At 38.0% G+C, this 17886-nt stretch overlaps 1 protein-coding gene across 4 annotated transcripts in view; it reads right to left on the reverse strand.

Moving 5' to 3' along the window:
• Positions 1 to 17886, reverse strand: part of MYZAP (myocardial zonula adherens protein) — a 99959-nt gene that overhangs the window by 24311 nt on the left and 57762 nt on the right. For all 4 annotated transcript variants that reach the window (XM_020981707.2, XM_020981718.2, XM_020981727.2 and 1 more), the window contains 2 exons: positions 9544 to 9629; positions 7564 to 7669 (listed from right to left, as the gene is read on the reverse strand). In XM_020981707.2, coding sequence (XP_020837366.1) covers positions 7564 to 7669; positions 9544 to 9629 — 192 coding nt within the window. The remainder of the gene's footprint in view (positions 1 to 7563; positions 7670 to 9543; positions 9630 to 17886) is intronic.

The raw sequence follows: 17886 nt of genomic DNA on the forward strand, positions 1-17886 counted from the left end.
TAGGGTTCTAGGTTCTATAGAAAAATTTCCTCTTTCCCTCCCCCATTTAAAATGGAACTGTTCATTCATGAGACCATGAATCTCTGACCAATAAAGATAATGCAGATTTTACTTTTTATCTTTAGAAAATAAAAAAAAATCAGACTGAATGCAAGGCCAATGGCAAGATATACAGTCTGAAATTTAGTACATGTATGGTTCAGCTTGTACAACATGTATTGGTAAGGGCCATCAAATGGCTATGTGTGTCAAGGAATTATGTAAAAAAAAAACTAGGGAAAAAGAAACAGAACAAAAGAATGCTTGTGTGCACAAATGTTATGGGTAAGGGAGATTTTGAAGATGAAACGTATTGAAGATCAGTAGCAATATAAAGACAGAAGAAGAGTTAAGAAAAGCTAGCCAAAAAAGCCAGGTTTAGTTTTTGAGACCTCAAAAGAAAAAAATAAATAAAAACTCTAAAAAGATGCCTTTGTGATAAGGGTAGCAGGTAGGTCCAATCTTGTCTTTTCCTACCCAAAATGATTATATGCCCATTCTATGTGGGACACATATATCTTCTACCTACATAAGACTTTTCACATTGGCATCTCTGTAAAAGAAGTCTAATGTACCCTCTAGCCCAAGATCATGCTCCAGTGATCCTATCATCAATCTGAACCTCATTTTTCTCAACTATGGAGTGAGAGGGTCAGACTAGATCAGAAATTTTTAACCTTTTTTTTTTTTTGTATCGTAGATGCCTTTGGCAGTCTGGGGAAGCCTATGGCCTCCTCAGAATAATGCTTTAAAATCAAATACATAGAATTATAAAGGAAACCAATGCCTCAGATTAAGAATTCTAGATAACTAGATGACTTCTAAGATCCCTTATAGCTTATTCTATGAAAAACAACTCAGAAATTGTACAAAGGTGCATTTTATTTTGATACTTAAAAAAAAAAATCAAGACTTGAATTACTTTGAATTTCTTTCTTTCCTCTTTCCTTTCTCTTCCTTTCCTTTTCTTTCTTTCAGATTGTCTCCCCATCTCACCCACACTAGAGGTGCCTTAACCACACACAGCACAATCCTGACTCTGACCCCACTTGTGATACAAAGGGTAACTCTGATGTGCTCCACTTGCAACTTGGGCAGGCTACCCCTCCTCCACAGCCCACAGCACACTGCCTGCCCCCATCACCCCTTGGGGCTCGCCATACTGGTGTCACACTCAGTGTGGACACCTGATAAGTTTCAGTCTTCCTGCAGTTCAGAATTCCTAAGCCCAAGTGATCCACCAACCTCAGCCTCCCCAGGAGTGAGGATTACAGGCAGGTGCCACCACTACAAGGCTCTATTCCCTTCTTCCTAAGAAGCTACAGAACAGCCAACTTTCACAGACGCTTCCTGAATATTTTAAACTAGTCAGAGAAGGGATGGGGAGACACTTGTACTTGTCCTGAGGGACCAGAGTCCAAGGAGGCCAAACAAATCATGTTCAGCTATTGGTAATCCCTAGGAGTAGCTCACAGAGGAACAGGTTATATTGTATTCCATTTGCTCTCTGCTTCCTGTTAAAGATGACATACATTTTACTTGAGAAAAATCTTCACTCTCAATCTATCTGGACAGCCTCTGCAAGGCTTTTATTTATATACACAAGGCCATCAGCTAGAAAGCAAGCATTCTCTAGTCATTATTTGTGGCTCTGACAGCCTAAGAACTCGTGGAGGACAGGAGATGGTGCAACATAACACTCCAATGGGAGATGATGAAGGTCATGGATGATGGCAAATCTCCTCGTCACCCATTTAAATGTGGATGCTTCTGCAGTCATTCCTTTCTGTGTTTCTGTTTCATGTATGGCTTCAGACTCTGCATTATCAGCCTAACTTCAGCTAGCTAAAGTTTTCCTGATGTTTAGAATAGGTCAAAATAGAGAGGACCTTAGGTGGAGGATCTGCTGAGGAAGGACTAGCAAAATAAAGACTTGGGCACTTACTTGACAAAAGCTTAGGTTACTGTTGTGAAGTAGCACCTTAGGGAGCTACATTTCTGTTCCCACCTAGGATCTAGTTTAATAAATAAGAACCAATTACAGCCTCTTTTCTTGTGCAGTAAGCCAAGCCTGCTTCTGATCACTGTTAACAAGAAAGCCTCTTGAACTGACTTTTTTGTAGAGAAAGAAAGTATTAGATACCTACAAAAGAGACATCAGATGGAGGACATAATTGGAATGCTCTCTGCTGGTTGAAATGGAAAGTGCCACAGGAATAATGATTTAAGCTACTCCTTATTAATCTAAAGAATAACATGTACACCCATTTGCACAAATGTGCAATTGCAAAACCGTCCACTCACATACTTCCCCATGTCCCCACTAAATATGAGGAAAATTATGAGATTCTTTTTCTTCTTCACATTATTTTTCCACAGGCAAGTGGGATGCTTTGGTTGGCAAAGGTAGCAGGCTGGGTCAGAGCAATTGAAGAGGTGTGAATGACCGTGTTTGCAAGTCTGAAGGCTTAAAGAGGTGTTAACAGCAGTTAAGTGCTTTGCCCAAGCCTTCAAGGAATGAAGCTGAGAGTGATGAGAAGAATTAACTGTCTTCCTTGGTAGATTGGGGAATTTACCCCATTAGTTCATCCCTGTGCATACTCACCCTTCCCCTCATTTGGGCACTAAAATCTGTGCTAATAGAGGAAAGTAGATTATACAAATAAAAGCAAGTATCTTTTTAATGATAGTAAAATAATTTGCTCTTCTGGTCTCGCTCCTCCCTCTCTCTGCTGCAATGACAACTGACAATCAATCAGCATTTATTAAGGGCTCACTGTGTGCCAGGAAATGACACTTGGGAAACTTGGTGCCTAACCTATATACTGTATAATGCATAAAGCCTAATCCAAGGCCTGATCTACCCCCCAAATGGCTGTCCAGATAAGGAATACAACGAAGTGACCAGAGAATGTTCCTGTTCTGGACATGTCCCTAAGCCCTAGTATCTTTCTCCTAGTCAAGCCCTCTGTGGAAACAGAGAATAGCTGGGTAGCACTCACGTATAATAGCCTCACATTCATTTGAAGTTGTGACCCTTATAGTCTTTTCTATTGACTAAACAAATACAATTCATTTCACCTGTCTAATTAGGGCCATATTTCTTAGACTATAATTCAGTCTGGTAGTCTTTCTTGGGAAGGCATTTTATCTTTTGGCTTTTTCCAGCTGAGTATATGTATACATCCTTCATGCAAAAGAGATCATCTCCTTTCTTTCCCCTGCCCATCTTTCCTCAACATCTTTTATCTTTCTGGCAGCTAGGTGTTGGAGTGGATAGAGTGCTGGATCTGGAGTCCAGAAGACTCTTCTTGAGTTCAAATCTAGCCTCAGACACTTACTAGCTGTGTGACCCTGGGCAAGTCACTTAACTCTGTTTGCCTCAGTGAGAATGGAGAAATAAATGACAAACCACTCCAGTATCTTTGCCAAGAAAACTCTAAATGGTGTCCACAAAGAGTGAGACACGACTGAAAAATGACTCACCATTCTACTCATGTGTAAAATTCTACATTAGGGTCATATGTAGATCATACTCACAGAGAACTTCGTAGTTTGCAAAGCTTTTCCCTCACAACAACCCTGTAAGGTGAGTAGTATAGCTATTAATCTCATTTTTTTTAAATGAAAAAATTGAGACCCAAATAAGAGAAACAATCTGCCCAATGTTTAACAGTTAGTGGTAGAGCTGGAATTGGGCCCACAACTTCTGACTTTAAATCCTGCATTGTTTCTTTTTATATTTGTTTGTATATATATATGTGTATATGTATGTATGTGTGTATATGCATATATACATACATATATACATCTGTGTGTAATATACACATATATACATATAGATATGTACATATATATTACATGTAAATTAAGTCTGACACACCTTCACTATGACAATGACCATATAAGTAGCTTAAGAACTTCAAGTAAAATGGAAAGGTAAGTTTTTGTTTTTGTTTTTACAGAATGGACTATATGCAGAAAACCACATAGTAGTGTAATTTTGGGTAGTTTGATTTTAAAATGGAAAGCACTTATTTTAATGTATAGAATTTCTTCATAGATATTATAACTAAAATGATATATTATGCATGGATTAACATTAGCAGTGAGTGTGATCCCTCAGTCCACAATACTCATGAGCTTTCAGGCTTCAATACAGTGTAGGGGAAACTACCCAAATAATTTGCCACCAATAAAAACTCACTCTGTAGCCAGATAAACAGATGTTTGGTTCACTGGAACAAGATTTCACAACTAATCTCTCAAGTCCATTTGCTTCTCAAAGTCTGTCCTTATGACATGACCTGTTTTGACTTTGCTGATTTGACCCACCTTCCCAAAATAATAGAAATACTGGTATTTACCTGAATTATGGTATGCCATCATTAGATATATGGGATTTTTTAAACAATAAAAAACCAGATGTACTTCAGATCATAATAATTTTAGAGTCAAAATTTGGTCTTGGTGCTCATCTAGTTCAACCTCCCACTCAAATAAGCAATCCTTTCTTCAAAGCCCTGACAGATAGCCATCCTCCCTCCTAGGGCATCATATTCCTCTGGTGGGCAGCTCTGTTCAATAGTTCAATCTTATGCTGAGCCAAAATTTGTCTTTTTTTGCTATTTATGCTTCTGCCTTCTAAAGCAACCCAGCACAAGCCTTTGCTCTCCTCAACATGATAGATCTTAAAAAATGTGAAGACAAATATCATTTATCTCCTTAGGCTTAATCCTTTGCATAAATCTAGACAATCCCTTCTACTGGTACTCACAGGACATGATTTTCACATCCCTCATGCCATTGTGATTATCCTCCTCAGGATACATTTCATTTTGTCAAAGTACTTCAAAGATGTCTTTGAAAAACAACCCCCCAAAAAGTTGCCATGTTAATTACTACAGCAACTGAAACTTCAAACCACTCATTTTCTCTACAACTTGAGGCAAACAGAAAATAAAAAGAATATGTGATTAACATCCCGGTTTAAAACCTGATATTTTTTAAAAGAAGGATCAAATATAGTACTCTTCAGGAGTATCAGGAGTACTGATTCAGGAGTATAATATTTTTATTTTTAAAGTAAGGTCTTAATGTACCAATAAATCTCAGGATCATAGCCAGAAGTGCCATCTCTGCCATGTACACACACACACATACATACACACACACACACACACACACACACACACAAACACAAACACACACACATACCATCATTTCTCTTAGGCTGTAACTTTATTCCAACAAATGGGTTTAGAGATATTAGTAGTACTTACAGGAGCTTATCTGGGTAGGCTAACAACATGCATAACAGAAGGATATGGGCATTCACTATAATTCCCTTGCCTCTGGCCCTGGGCCCCCAGTTGTTCACAATAATGTTTTGTCCTTAAAAATTATATGTTGGTTATATTTTGAATTTGAGACGAAGAACAGAGATTTCCAAAACACCAAAGAAAATGAAAGTCAGCATTCCTGAACATGAAATGTTTGTTGAAATGAATTTCCTAAATTTGACTGTAGCTCTTTTAAGTTTGAGCAAGGACAGCATAATAATACATTTGCATATATTTACATGTGTTTAGTACGGTGCCTGGAAATGTAGTAATCTATTACTAGATTCTGAGGACAACATGGGACACCATGATTCCATCCAGTAGGAAGCAATTTGACAAAATGTTAAATAGCTGCAATTTAAGAAGTGACATGGTAGAAGAGAGGGGAAAACAAAGCTAATATTCTCAAAAAGGAAAAGATTATGCCCCCAAATTAGGTAGGGAATTTTGGGGCCAACAGCAAAATAGAGCACCCTATGATTTCCTCAATATCTAGTACTAGAGAAACATTGAATGTAATCTCTCATAGGTTGTAATGGAACATGAAAAGATTCCTAATTTTGTTTATGGTCTCTAAGAATTTCCTGTGCCATAATGAGCCCAAGCTCTGCCTACAGTAAGTGACTAACAGAAAAGGAACATTTTCCCTTTGGGAAGTGACTTCATAACAATAGGCGATACGGATGCTATTCTTATGATACAGGTACCATGGGCACCAGAGCAGCTGTCCAGATGCACAAGGGGCAGAGGCAGGGTGGGGGTAGGAGGTTAAAGGGGAGGGATATGTGTGACTTTTCATTTATATCAAGGGCATAATCCAAAAAGGCCAGAGCCGATGAAAAGGACTCACAAAATACAACATGATATGATTTGATTTCTCATTTTAGGCCAAGATGCTAATTAAATCATATTTTAAAGCAACAACATAGAAGGCCCTTCCCCTTTCCTGCTCCACACTCCCGACCTTAGCAGTAATTCCATCATTTTTCTATATTGGCAAAACGTAATCAGCAAATTTCAAATGTTTACAGCAATACCCAGTGTAAATATATATATCTTTTCAATATTTACTTGGCTCACCAGGGGTCTAATTAGGTTGAAACCTCCCTTTTTTTATGAGAAAGGGAATTAGACCCTGAGGAATTTTTACTAACCAGCTGGAATGTCAATCCCTCTCTTTTTAATCAGGTTTGCAAATGAAATGGCACTGGAAGTAATTTTAAAATTTGTGTAAGAAAAATAACTCACAAATGCATAAGTAGTGGCATAATGTATCACAGTACCAAACAACCAAAATCTGACTTTATGACAGAAATCAGGGGTTATGAACTACCCCCTCCAAAGGTGAGGGGAACCTTCTAGAAATTAAAAAAAAAAATTTAATTTTCAAATTTTTTTAAAAAAAGAAATAAAAAATACTTGACTTACCTACTATGTCAATTAAGAACAGGGAACATGAAACTTTATTCAACAAGTACAACAGATATTAATGATATAGTTTGGTTTGATATAATAGCTAATTTAGGGAAGCAACGGGGATAGAGATAAAGGGAAAGAGTAAGGAAGAAATAGGAAAATGGAGAAAGACAGGTGGAAAGCATAGACAGATGAGGAAGGAATATAGTAGGAGAGAGAAAAGTGGGAGGAGAGGAACAAAGGAAGATAGAGAAAGGAAAGGAAAGAAAAGGAGGGAAGGGAAAGGGAAAGGAAGGAAGAGGGAAAGAGAAAGGAAGAGGGAATGGAAGATATCAAAAGGAGAGAGGAGAAGGAAATAAGAGATAAAGTTAGAGACAGAAAAAGACTTAGCCAGTTTAGCAGTGGCCACTAGTTGAAACAAACAGCTTTCATCATGCCCTGTGCAGCACTGGACTATGGACATCAAAATAAGTTATCACAGCCCTTTGAAAACTGTTCATTCGATTAGCTACTAGAATATGTTCAAGTGCTTAATCTTTTAACCTCAGGCATCTCCATTGTGAAAGAGATAGCCACAGAAACCTGGGCCGAGAGCCATTAATCCCTGCACTAAAATGGTTGTGGTCAAAATAATTTGACCCAAGAGCTGATGAAATCAAAGAGAGAGCTCGATCTGGCCTACTGGCCAGAGAGTCCTCATCCTTAGTTGGCTGTTAAAGTCTATGGACAGCATTTCTGGCATTACAATACTTTATGAAAAGCTTACCTCCTCAACCATCTGCTTGACTTTCTTCTGCTGGCAATGGACCATGTCATCCAGGTGTCTAATGCGTTCTCGCAGGCTAGCTGCTGACTCCTCCAGCTGCTGATACCTGACATCAGGAGAATATAAAGCAAGCAAAATTACTTTTGGAGGCAATATAATCAACACATACAGTCAAACTGTTAAAGAAATACAGTCTAAGATGTGAAATCCGGCATCCTTTGCGTGTGTATTCATTAGCCATACCCATTCAGATATACTTCCCTAAGTACCCACTAATAAGTTCGATTGTTAAAAAGAACCATAACTCTGCCAACCTCTATTTTGTTGAAAGGAAGACAAAGTTGAAAGAGAAAAGCTAGGTTTGTATGGAAGTATACAAAGTCCTTCATATCCACTATTATCTGATGCTCACAATTACCCTTCAAGAGAGCAGGACAGTTTTTACCATCAATCATTTTTATAGGAGAAGAAACAGAGGCTCAAAGAGATTAGATGACTTGTCCCAGATTACATGGCTAGAAAGTGATGGAAATGTGTCTTAGTCTTTTGACTCCAACTTCAGTATTCTTACAGATATAAAAGTTAAAGACCTTGCCTGTGATTGGCATTGGTTTAAAGGAGAGTCATGTTCGAAAGTAATAAGTATTTTTGTTTTCTAATCATGAACATTAATATAGTACTTTGTATCTTTCCTTTGCCCCTATTTCATTTTAACTTCTATCACATTTTTGGGGGAGATGCATTTGCCCAAATTAGATTGTAAGCTTCTTGGGGGGAGGACAGCATTATTATTTTTTGTAACATACTCAATGTCTAGCAGGGTCTGCATTTAATAAGTGGTTTGTTGAATTCACTGTATTTGATTCCAAACAATGTTTTGTGGAATCCCGGGGTTTAATGAGGCATCTTTATATGAGCCATGAAGGACAATATAGCTGTTTCAAGCTTTAACTATATATCACCTACAGGTTATGCCCCAGAAGAACAATACTGGGCAGGGGGTGAGGGGTGTTAAAATACTTGGCCTTGAGAAAAAGAAGAATCCTATCACTTCAAAAAGTTGTAAAGGATGAAAATATAAAGCGGCATTATTCTCTTTAAACATTTGTTCCACTTAGAATTTTTCATGTATTAGCAACATTTCTGTTGCTTATGAATGCCACTCTCTTATTTTCAATGTAAAACAAATAGCTGGAGATAATTTTACTTTGTACAAAGAAAGTTTTGGTTAACAATTTCTTTTTTTATTTGTTTTTGGGGGTTTTTTGGCTAGGCAATGGGGTTAAATGACTTGCCGAGGGTCACATAGCTAGTAAGTGTTACATGTCCGAGGCAGGATTTGAACTCAAGTCCTCCTGACTCCAGAGCTGGTGCTCTGTCCACTGCACCACCTAGCTGCCCCAACAATTTCTGTAAACAAGTGAGAACAAGGTAGGAGAGACAGCCAAATTTTTGAAATCTGGAAACTGGAATTTGTTTCAATGATGGTTCTTCATCAAAATGGTACATTCTATTGAACAATGAGCAATTCAGCCCCTGACACAAATCAAATGATAGAAAACATTTCACAGACTGAACTTTCCCCGGAGAGGGACAGGGACTGGATTTGTGATTTCATTGACATAGGGAAATCCCAGACAAGGAACCCCCTGTACCAATGCAGGTCGGCATCTTCTCTTCAACATAGAGTGTTGCCTAGAAGACTGAGAGGTTAATTGACTTGCTCAGTATGTCAGAGGCAGGATTTGAATCCAGGTCTTTCTGTCTCTGAGGCCAGTACCTATCCACCAAGCCATAGTTCTGAAGTAATCTTTTATATGTCCCAACATACAAGCTACTAAAACTCCATACAAATGAGATAAATGATATGAAAATGAACGCTCTATCTAGGCAAAGTGTTGCCTATAGAGACAGCATTTCAATGACAAATGCTAGACCACTGAGGCCATTCATTTTAAGACAAGAGATGTTATAGCTTACCTTTTCTTGTCAAAATCTGTGCTGACAACTTCTCCAGACATTTCTGTCTCATGCTGAAGGAGCTGTAGCTGAAGTTGGTGGCGCTCCTAAACAAAGAGAAACATTTGTAAATTAACTCCAAAAAGAGCCCTCCAAAGCAATTATACATATATTAAACTCAGTTTAACCAGCCTCTAAATTAGGCCCAAGAATCGGTAATAACGTTCACTTTTGTTTGTTTCCACATTCTACTCTCAAATTTTAGGAGAAATAAACATATTAGAAATAAGTAGGTTGATAGTATGAATTATCTATTTTCTAAAGTTCTAATACATGTGTGAAAATATGTTTAATAGGAATGTACATGTATAGCCTCAGATTGTGCACTGTCTTGGGGAGGGAGATGGAGAAGGAGGGGGAGAAAATTTAAAACTCAAAAGCTTATGGAAGTGATTGTTGACAAATCAAAATAAATTAATTTTTAAAATGAACTATGAAAAATAAAAAAATTAAAATTAAAAAAAAGTTCTGATACATGTCAGAAAGGCCAGGGTATATCACAAGGTCAATACAACCTTGGCCTAGAATCTTTTATATCCTACTATCCTACATCTATAGTCTTATAGGATCATGGATTTAGAACTGGTAGGAACCTCAGAGTCCATCCTTCTGTCCTACCACATCACTTTACAGATGAGGAAACTGAGGTTTAAAAAAGGTTAGGTAATTTGCCCAAGATAACAAGCTAATAAGTGTCAGAAGTGGGATCTGAACCTAGATTTTTCTGGCTCTATGGCCAACACGCTATCCACTATGCTACTCTGCTTCTCTACATAGATATGCTCATAATGAATAGCCAGGGGCACTACAATATCCTCAACTCCCTTCTGAATCATCAAAGAAAGTGCAAATTTGGGTAAGTATAATTATAAGTTAAGTATTCCTATCTTCCAGTTCCTTGAAATTTAGTAATCCTGCTATGCTAGGTTTTAGTTTACCACAAGAGTTAATTAACTAAAATACCAAATTCCACAGCCATTCTGCAAAATGGGAGTTTACTCAGTCTATGCCAAAAATTGGTCCTACTAAGATAAATAAATAGGCCATTTGGACTTGAGAACTAGGATGGAGGCACTAAACTCTTTCCAGAAGTACTTCACAACCCCAAATTTCAGATTAGAGGGGATTGTTTGGCTTTGTGAATGGATTGTCAACATTAGGAGGCCATGCTATTATCAGGAAAATGGCCTATAACCCTTTCTGTCCTAAAAGGGTGAATTAATACTCTTTGGGAAGAGTTCTCGCCCAAGTTATAATAGGATGGGACTGCCAAAAAAGCTAATAAATCTTAAAACTTCGTTAAAAGAAATATATACTGTCTTCATCTAGGAAACCTAAGCAATCATATCCTGTGCTGGTCAGAGTACAGCTGGCATACCTATTCAGTTCTGGACATCTTGTTTTAAAAGGAACAAAGAGAAATTCTAGAAAAACATCGACAATGACAAACTTGAGAAGAAATGACAAAGCTGGTTAGTAATCTGCCAACTCTGCCATTTAATCACAGCAACTCATAGCACTTTTACACACACTCTCACACACACTATATCTCTAAATAATGTGATATAATATAACATAACATAATATGACATATTGTTCAGTCATTTTTCAGTCATGTCCAAGTCTTTGCAGCCTCCATTTGGGGTTTTCTTGGGGAAATATTGGAGTCATTTACCATTTCTTTCTCCAGCTCATTTTACAGATGAGGAAACTAAGACAGAAAGAGTTAGTGTATATAGCACTATTATCTCATTTGTTCTCAACACAAATCCTGTAAAGTATGTAATACAAATACTATTATCTTTCCTTTGTAGGTGGGGAACTTGAGACTCAAGGTCTCACAACTAGTGAATAGTGAACCTAGGTCTTCTGACTCTAAATTTGTCACTCCTTCCACTACACCACAGAGGACCATAAGAAAGACCAGGGGACATTCAGCCTGGAGAAGAGAAGACTTAAGATGACAGTGATTCAAGTAATTGACTGATGGTCAGGTGGAAAAGGTATTCAATTTATTCCGTACTATTCAAAAGGAAAGAACTTGAAACAATGGAACATTATTATAACGCAGATTACAGATCAACATAAAAACTTCCTAACAATGAAATAGGCTGTCCAACAATGCTATGGACTGCCTCCTGAGGTAATAAACTCCCTGTCACTGGAAGTAGGCAAGTAGAGACTGAGTCTATTAGAAATGTTGTAATGCAGTGGTGTCAAACTCAGGTAGAAATGGTTGCCACTAAACCATACATAAGGATCCCTGCAGGTTGAATATTGTATTCAAAAACCACATATTAAAATTACATAAGTTTTATTATGTTTTTATTTATTCTGTTACATATTTCTCAATTATAGTTTAATCTGGTTGGGACCACATGAGAGAGTATTGTGGGCGCATGCGGTCCACGGGCCATTGTGTTTGACACCTCTGCCAATGTAAAAGGTAGTTATAGGCTTTTAAAAAATACTCCTCTTTCCAATGTACCTCTTTATAATATAAAGGGTATTTAAAGTTTTTTTTAAATACTCTACTAAAAGACCTAAATTTAAATGTCAGACTGTATTGATGCAAATATTGTTTGATATTTGAATTCAGGCATTTTAATAAAGAGCTTTATTCTTGTAAGAGAAAGAAAAGGGAAAGTTTTCTTATTTCTCTTCTCTCCACAAAAATTCTACTCCCATACCTCATGATGTCATGCAGTGAGACTGAGAGACAATAGAGGAACTGCCCTCAAGGTTCGTTGGTACCCCCAATATGTTAAAAAGAACCACAGGAAAGCCTTCAGTTTATGAGAGCAGATCCCTGTACTTACTTTGTATATACTTATATAGGGGCAGCTAAGTGGTGCAGTGGATAGAGCACCAGCCCTGGAGTCAGGAGGACCTGAGTTCAAATCCCACTTCAGACATCTGATACTTACTAGCTGTGTGACCCTGGGCACGTCACTTAACCCTATTGCCTAACCAAAAAATTTCAAAAATTACTGTATACACTTATACCCACATTGGTTGGAGGCAAGTGTTGCTTTAGTTTTTGCTCTTCATATTCCCAGGGCCTATGACAGTATAGGCATTTAGTATTTGTTAACTGATTTGTTGGTTGGTTGAGCCTCTAAAGCAGATTTACAGAAAGACACAGAAAAAAATTGTATAGGAGAAGGAACTATAGAGAGAGTATCCACAAGGATGAGATCACAGGTCCATGAAAGGACTCATTAATAAACTACAGGAGGGGGAAAAAAAGGTAGTGAAACAGAACCACAGGATCTGACTTTGAGTTTAATTTAGATCAAGATAATATTTTCAATATTGTGAGTGAGGAGAACTATAAATTAAGCCTTATAATTGACAAGCCATTCACAAAGTAGAAATTTGCCCTTGAGCAAAGTCCAAAAATAGAAGAAGCAAGGTCAGGAGATGGGAAGTAAGAATACAAACAGTATCACAATTCATTCTTCCTGGCAGGCTGTTCCCATACCTGATAAGGGTCTGGCAGCATTTCTGCTCTCAAAGATTTATAAGTAGGGGTGCAGGGTGGGAGTAGGGTGGGGAGAAGGGTTGTAATTTGACATGCCAAATTTTAGCTTAGCTAAGGAGACATTTCTCCAGCCCAAATGGAAATGATAATTTAGAGGAGAGGAGAACTATTCTAAAGCTATCAAGAGAAAGTCGTAAGGACTCGAGGGACATTTGTATGCTCATGTACAAGTTTACAGGAAATTCAGACTAAGAAATACCCAATTCACAAATAGCTGATCCAGCGAAAGAAACCCTGGACTAGGAGTCTAGCTCAGACAACTAATCTTTTTGGGACTCAGTTTCCTCACCTGCAAAACTAGGGAATTGGATAAGATAATTCACAGGGTCCCTTTTGGCTCCAAAATTAGGTAAAATAGGAAGTTACCAAAAAGCATGCAGTTATATGTAAACTAAGTGAATTCTCCCCAGTCGGCCCCAAGGTGGCCTCCTTAGTAGTATTTGAATGTGTTTAATTGTCCTTATTCCAGAAAGACTTTATAGAAATTGCTCCAAGTAAAAAAAATGGCTAGTTGCCATCTTAGCTGGTAGGGAAGGCTGGCTTCCCAAATGACTGGGATTTTTAACCTTTTTTTTGTGTACTATGGAGCCCTCTCAGAGTCTGGTGAAGCCTAAGCCTTCTCAGTCAGTCAGTCACTTAGTATTTATTAGGTGCCTACTATGTGCCAGGCACTGTGCTGAGTTCTGGGGATACAAAAAAAAAAAGGCAGAAAAACATTCCCTGCTGTCAAGGAGCTCAGTCTATGGAAAATATGTATATATGCAAACAACAGCATACTAAGGGCAGCTGGGTGGTGCAATGGAGAGATCACAGGTCCTGACGTCAGGAAGAACTGAGTTCAAATCTGACCTCAGACACTCACTCCAAATCACTTAAACACCATTGCCTACAAAAAACCAAAACAAAACAAAACAAATGAACAACTATGTACTAACATGATATATACAGGAAAACCTAGCGGTAGTCTCAGAGGGAATACACATGAGACGATCCAAAGGGCTAAACAATAGGACATGACATTTGATTGGATGTTTTTTAAAAAATCATAATGGAAGGAAATGCTAAATTTCATTTGGAGGTTAGTGAAAATAAAGATGTCCTTTTTTTTTGCCATCCAATTTCATGGATGTTCTGATATCTGCCCAAAGGCCCAATTTAAGAACCCCTGCTAAACAGTCATTAGAATTATAGATATAGAACTAAAAGCACACAGCCTTGATGTATCTGACCCCAACATTATTAATTTCTTCACTTTCCTTTGTTGCAACTACCTAAAATCCCGCCTTTGAATCATTTGTGTTAATAAGAATCTTCTTTGCAAGATGCAAATACCAGGTTCAGAGTGAGGGGTGTTGGTGTTTATACATGCACATACTATGAATTAATCTCATCACAAGCTTTCCTGCAGACACCTAGAGATGAAATCAGCCACTGAGAGATTAGGAGTTTTGATGTAGAGTGAGGAAAAGTAGGTAAATTTGAAGTGGCACAGAGTATTTTAGCAGACAGACTTGAAAGAAGTGAACAAGTTAGGGCTTAGGGGAAGATAAAGACAACAGGAACCAGGAGAAGGGAGTATGGAAAGGGTTTTCTTTTTTTCTTTCTTTTCTTTTTTTTTTTAATCCTAAACTAAATTTAAACTATATAGTACCCAGGAAAGCAGCTGAGGTAGAAATGCTATTCCATTTCTTCTTCCTATTTCTTACTGTGCTGCATGGCACCAGGACCCAGAACTTAAGCTGGAATTATTAGCATTATTTCAATTATATTGTGGGTTAAATAGGCTTTACTGGTTTAGCCTAGGAACATAATCACCATTTGCTTCCATGAGAAAATGTGTTCCAAGTTCCAAACAACACGCACAGACTTCTTGAATAAAATTTGCTCTAAATTGAAAACTGTCTATAGTGACATGTGATCCCTCTGTTGAAATGCATGTGCATGCCTCCAGTCTTCTTGTTGTTGCTGCTTTCTTCCTTTTAAATCAGGTATTAAGTAAATTTCAACATTAATACCAACACTGCTTAGTTGCAATTCTATCTGAGGCAGGGAAACCAAACAGTAGGCTATTGTAATCATCCAAACATAAGGTGATGAGTACTTGCGCCAGCATGGTAGCAGTGTCAGAAAAGAGAAGGAGGCATAGGCAAAATATTTCAAAGGTGAAGTCCTGGCAAAGATTAGATACAAAGGGGGTAGATGGAGGTGAATGATAATGAAGAGTCAAGGAAGAGCCACTAGGTGGCAAATCTGGAGGACTGGGAGGATGTTGATGCCCTAGACAGTAACAGGGAAGTCTGGGGATGGGGGGGCGGGGTAGGAGAAGAGGAAGGGTTTAGGGGAAAGGTATTGAGTTCAGTTTGGACATAATTGAGTTTTAAGATGTCTCCTGGACATCCACTTAGAGATGTCTTAAAAGGCAATTGGAGATTCAAGACTAGAGGTCAGCAGAGAGTTAGGGCAGGATAGGTAGATTTGAAAACATCAGCATAGAGATGATAATTAAATTCAGCAAAGCTGATGAGATCACAAAGTGAAGGAGTATGGAGGGAGAAGAGAAGTGGGCCCAGGACAGAGCCCTAAGGAAGACCTGTGGCTGGAGGGTGTGATCTGAATGAAGATCTAGAAAAGAAGTGGTCTGAAAGTTATGAGGAGAACCAGGACAAAGTGATGTCCTAAAAACTCAGAGACAAAAGAAAAATCAGGGAAGAGAGGGTGATCAATAGTCTGCAGAGAGGTCAAGAATGAGGATTGACAAAAGACTACTGAATTTAGCAATGAAGAAATCATTGATAACTTTGGTGAGAGTACTTTTGGTAGAATGATGAGGTCAGAAGTCAGACTGTAGCAGTTTAAGAAGACGTCAGAGCAGCAAAAGTGAAAGATAGATGGCCTCCCTGAATTTGCAAAATGGATACCATAATCTGAACACCAAGCAAACAGTTTAATTAAGAAAACACCATATGACAAAGAAAGAATTTACCAAGTTCACAAAAGAATTATAGGGGGAACAGGAGACTTTGCTAAGGGGAAAGGAATGAGCAAAGGTCAACAACTCTGCCATCCTTCCTCCAGTGTTGCTAAGGACCTACTTCAGACACTAAAACTTCTAGGCAATCTGAATGGTTAATGTGCTAGCTCCCAGGGGCTTGATAAAAGTGGAAGGAATTCACTCACCCTAACTGACATATGATTAAGGGTTGAGTTATTTGGCTGACATAAACCTTTTCTTTTTGACTCATTAGATCATAGATACAGAGTGGGAAAGTCTCCTAGCCCTCATTCTTGTGTTAATAATAATAGCTAGGATTTACATAGCACTTTAAAGTTTGCAAAATCTTGCATATACCATCTCATTTTATCCTAATAACTAAGTGTTATTATTATCACCATTTTATAGGTGAGGAAATTGTGATTTAGAGAGGTTAAGTGATTTGCCCGACTGTCTAAAGGCGAATTTGAATTTGGATCTTCCTGTCTCTGAGTTCACCACTCTATCCACTGTGCCACCTAGTTGCCTCACATTTGGGATGAATAAATATCTTGCAGTTCTCATCATGCCACAGCAGTTAGTCCAGGGTCACATAAACTGCCTTAAAGCATGCATAAGCCTCAAAGAGGCACTTAACAATGAGGCTCAGAGGAGTGGCAAAGCTGATACACTGCTGCCATCATGGCAACAGTCACTGTCTTCTTTACAGAATATTAAACAAGTGATTGGGAAGGACCAGGAATGAAAATCTGGGCCCATTTCATCCAGGAAATTATATGTTAGAACCTGGACTACATAGCAGTATAGAATCTGGAGTATATAACAAAGTAATAGAGGGGGGAGAATGAGAAAGGGCAGTCCAATTTATTGAAGAAGAGTCTGTAACCTCAAACATCCACAGCATAATCGTTAGCCCCTCATTTTATCATAATACAACTATTTTTCAAACTTAGTTTTAAAATACCTTGGACAAAGTGAAATGAACAGAAGCAGAAGAACAATATATACAATAGCAACAACACTGTAAAAACAAACTTTCAAAAATTCAAGGACCCTGATTAATGCAAAGACCAACCAAAATTCCAGAGGATTAACGTTGAAGTATGTTACCCACTTCCTGGCAGAAGGACCACAGGCTCAAAGTACAGAACGTACTATATTTCGGAACATGGATGACACATGTTTTAGTTGACCATGCCTATTTGTTGCAGGGTTTTGTTTTTGTTTTAGTTTTTTCAGTTGAGGGATGGGAGGAAGATTAAATAGACTTTTGTTGTTGTTTTTTTTTTAACAGATAAATTCTTTTTTTAATTTATTTTTATTTTTTAAAATTTTTTTTTATTTTTTATTTTTTCCATGTGCTTTTGAGTTGAAAAATTTTCTCCCTTTTCCTCCTCCCCACCCTCCCCAAGACGGCGCACAATCTGATATAGGCTTTACATTTACGTACCCATTAAACATATTTTCACATTAGTGAAGTTGTAAGTAAAAATTAAAACCAATAGGAGGAACCATCAGAAAGATGAAACAAAACTCAACAGAAGGTAAAAATAAGTGATAGCAATTCGACTTCCATAGTTCTTTCTTTGGATGTGGACAGCATTTTCCATCCCGAGGCCTCTGGAGATGTCTTAGATCCTCGTAATGCTGAGAAGGGTTCAGTTTAACAATCTTAGTCATTGCATAACATGGCTGTTATTGTTTACAAAGTCCTCTTGGATCTGCTCACTTCACTCAGCATCAGACCATATAAGTCTTTCCAGGTTTT

Source organism: Phascolarctos cinereus, unplaced genomic scaffold (genome assembly GCF_003287225.1).
Source record: "Phascolarctos cinereus isolate Bilbo 61053 unplaced genomic scaffold, phaCin_HiC Scaffold_3;HRSCAF=262, whole genome shotgun sequence".
NCBI classification, from domain to species: Eukaryota; Metazoa; Chordata; class Mammalia; order Diprotodontia; family Phascolarctidae; genus Phascolarctos; species Phascolarctos cinereus.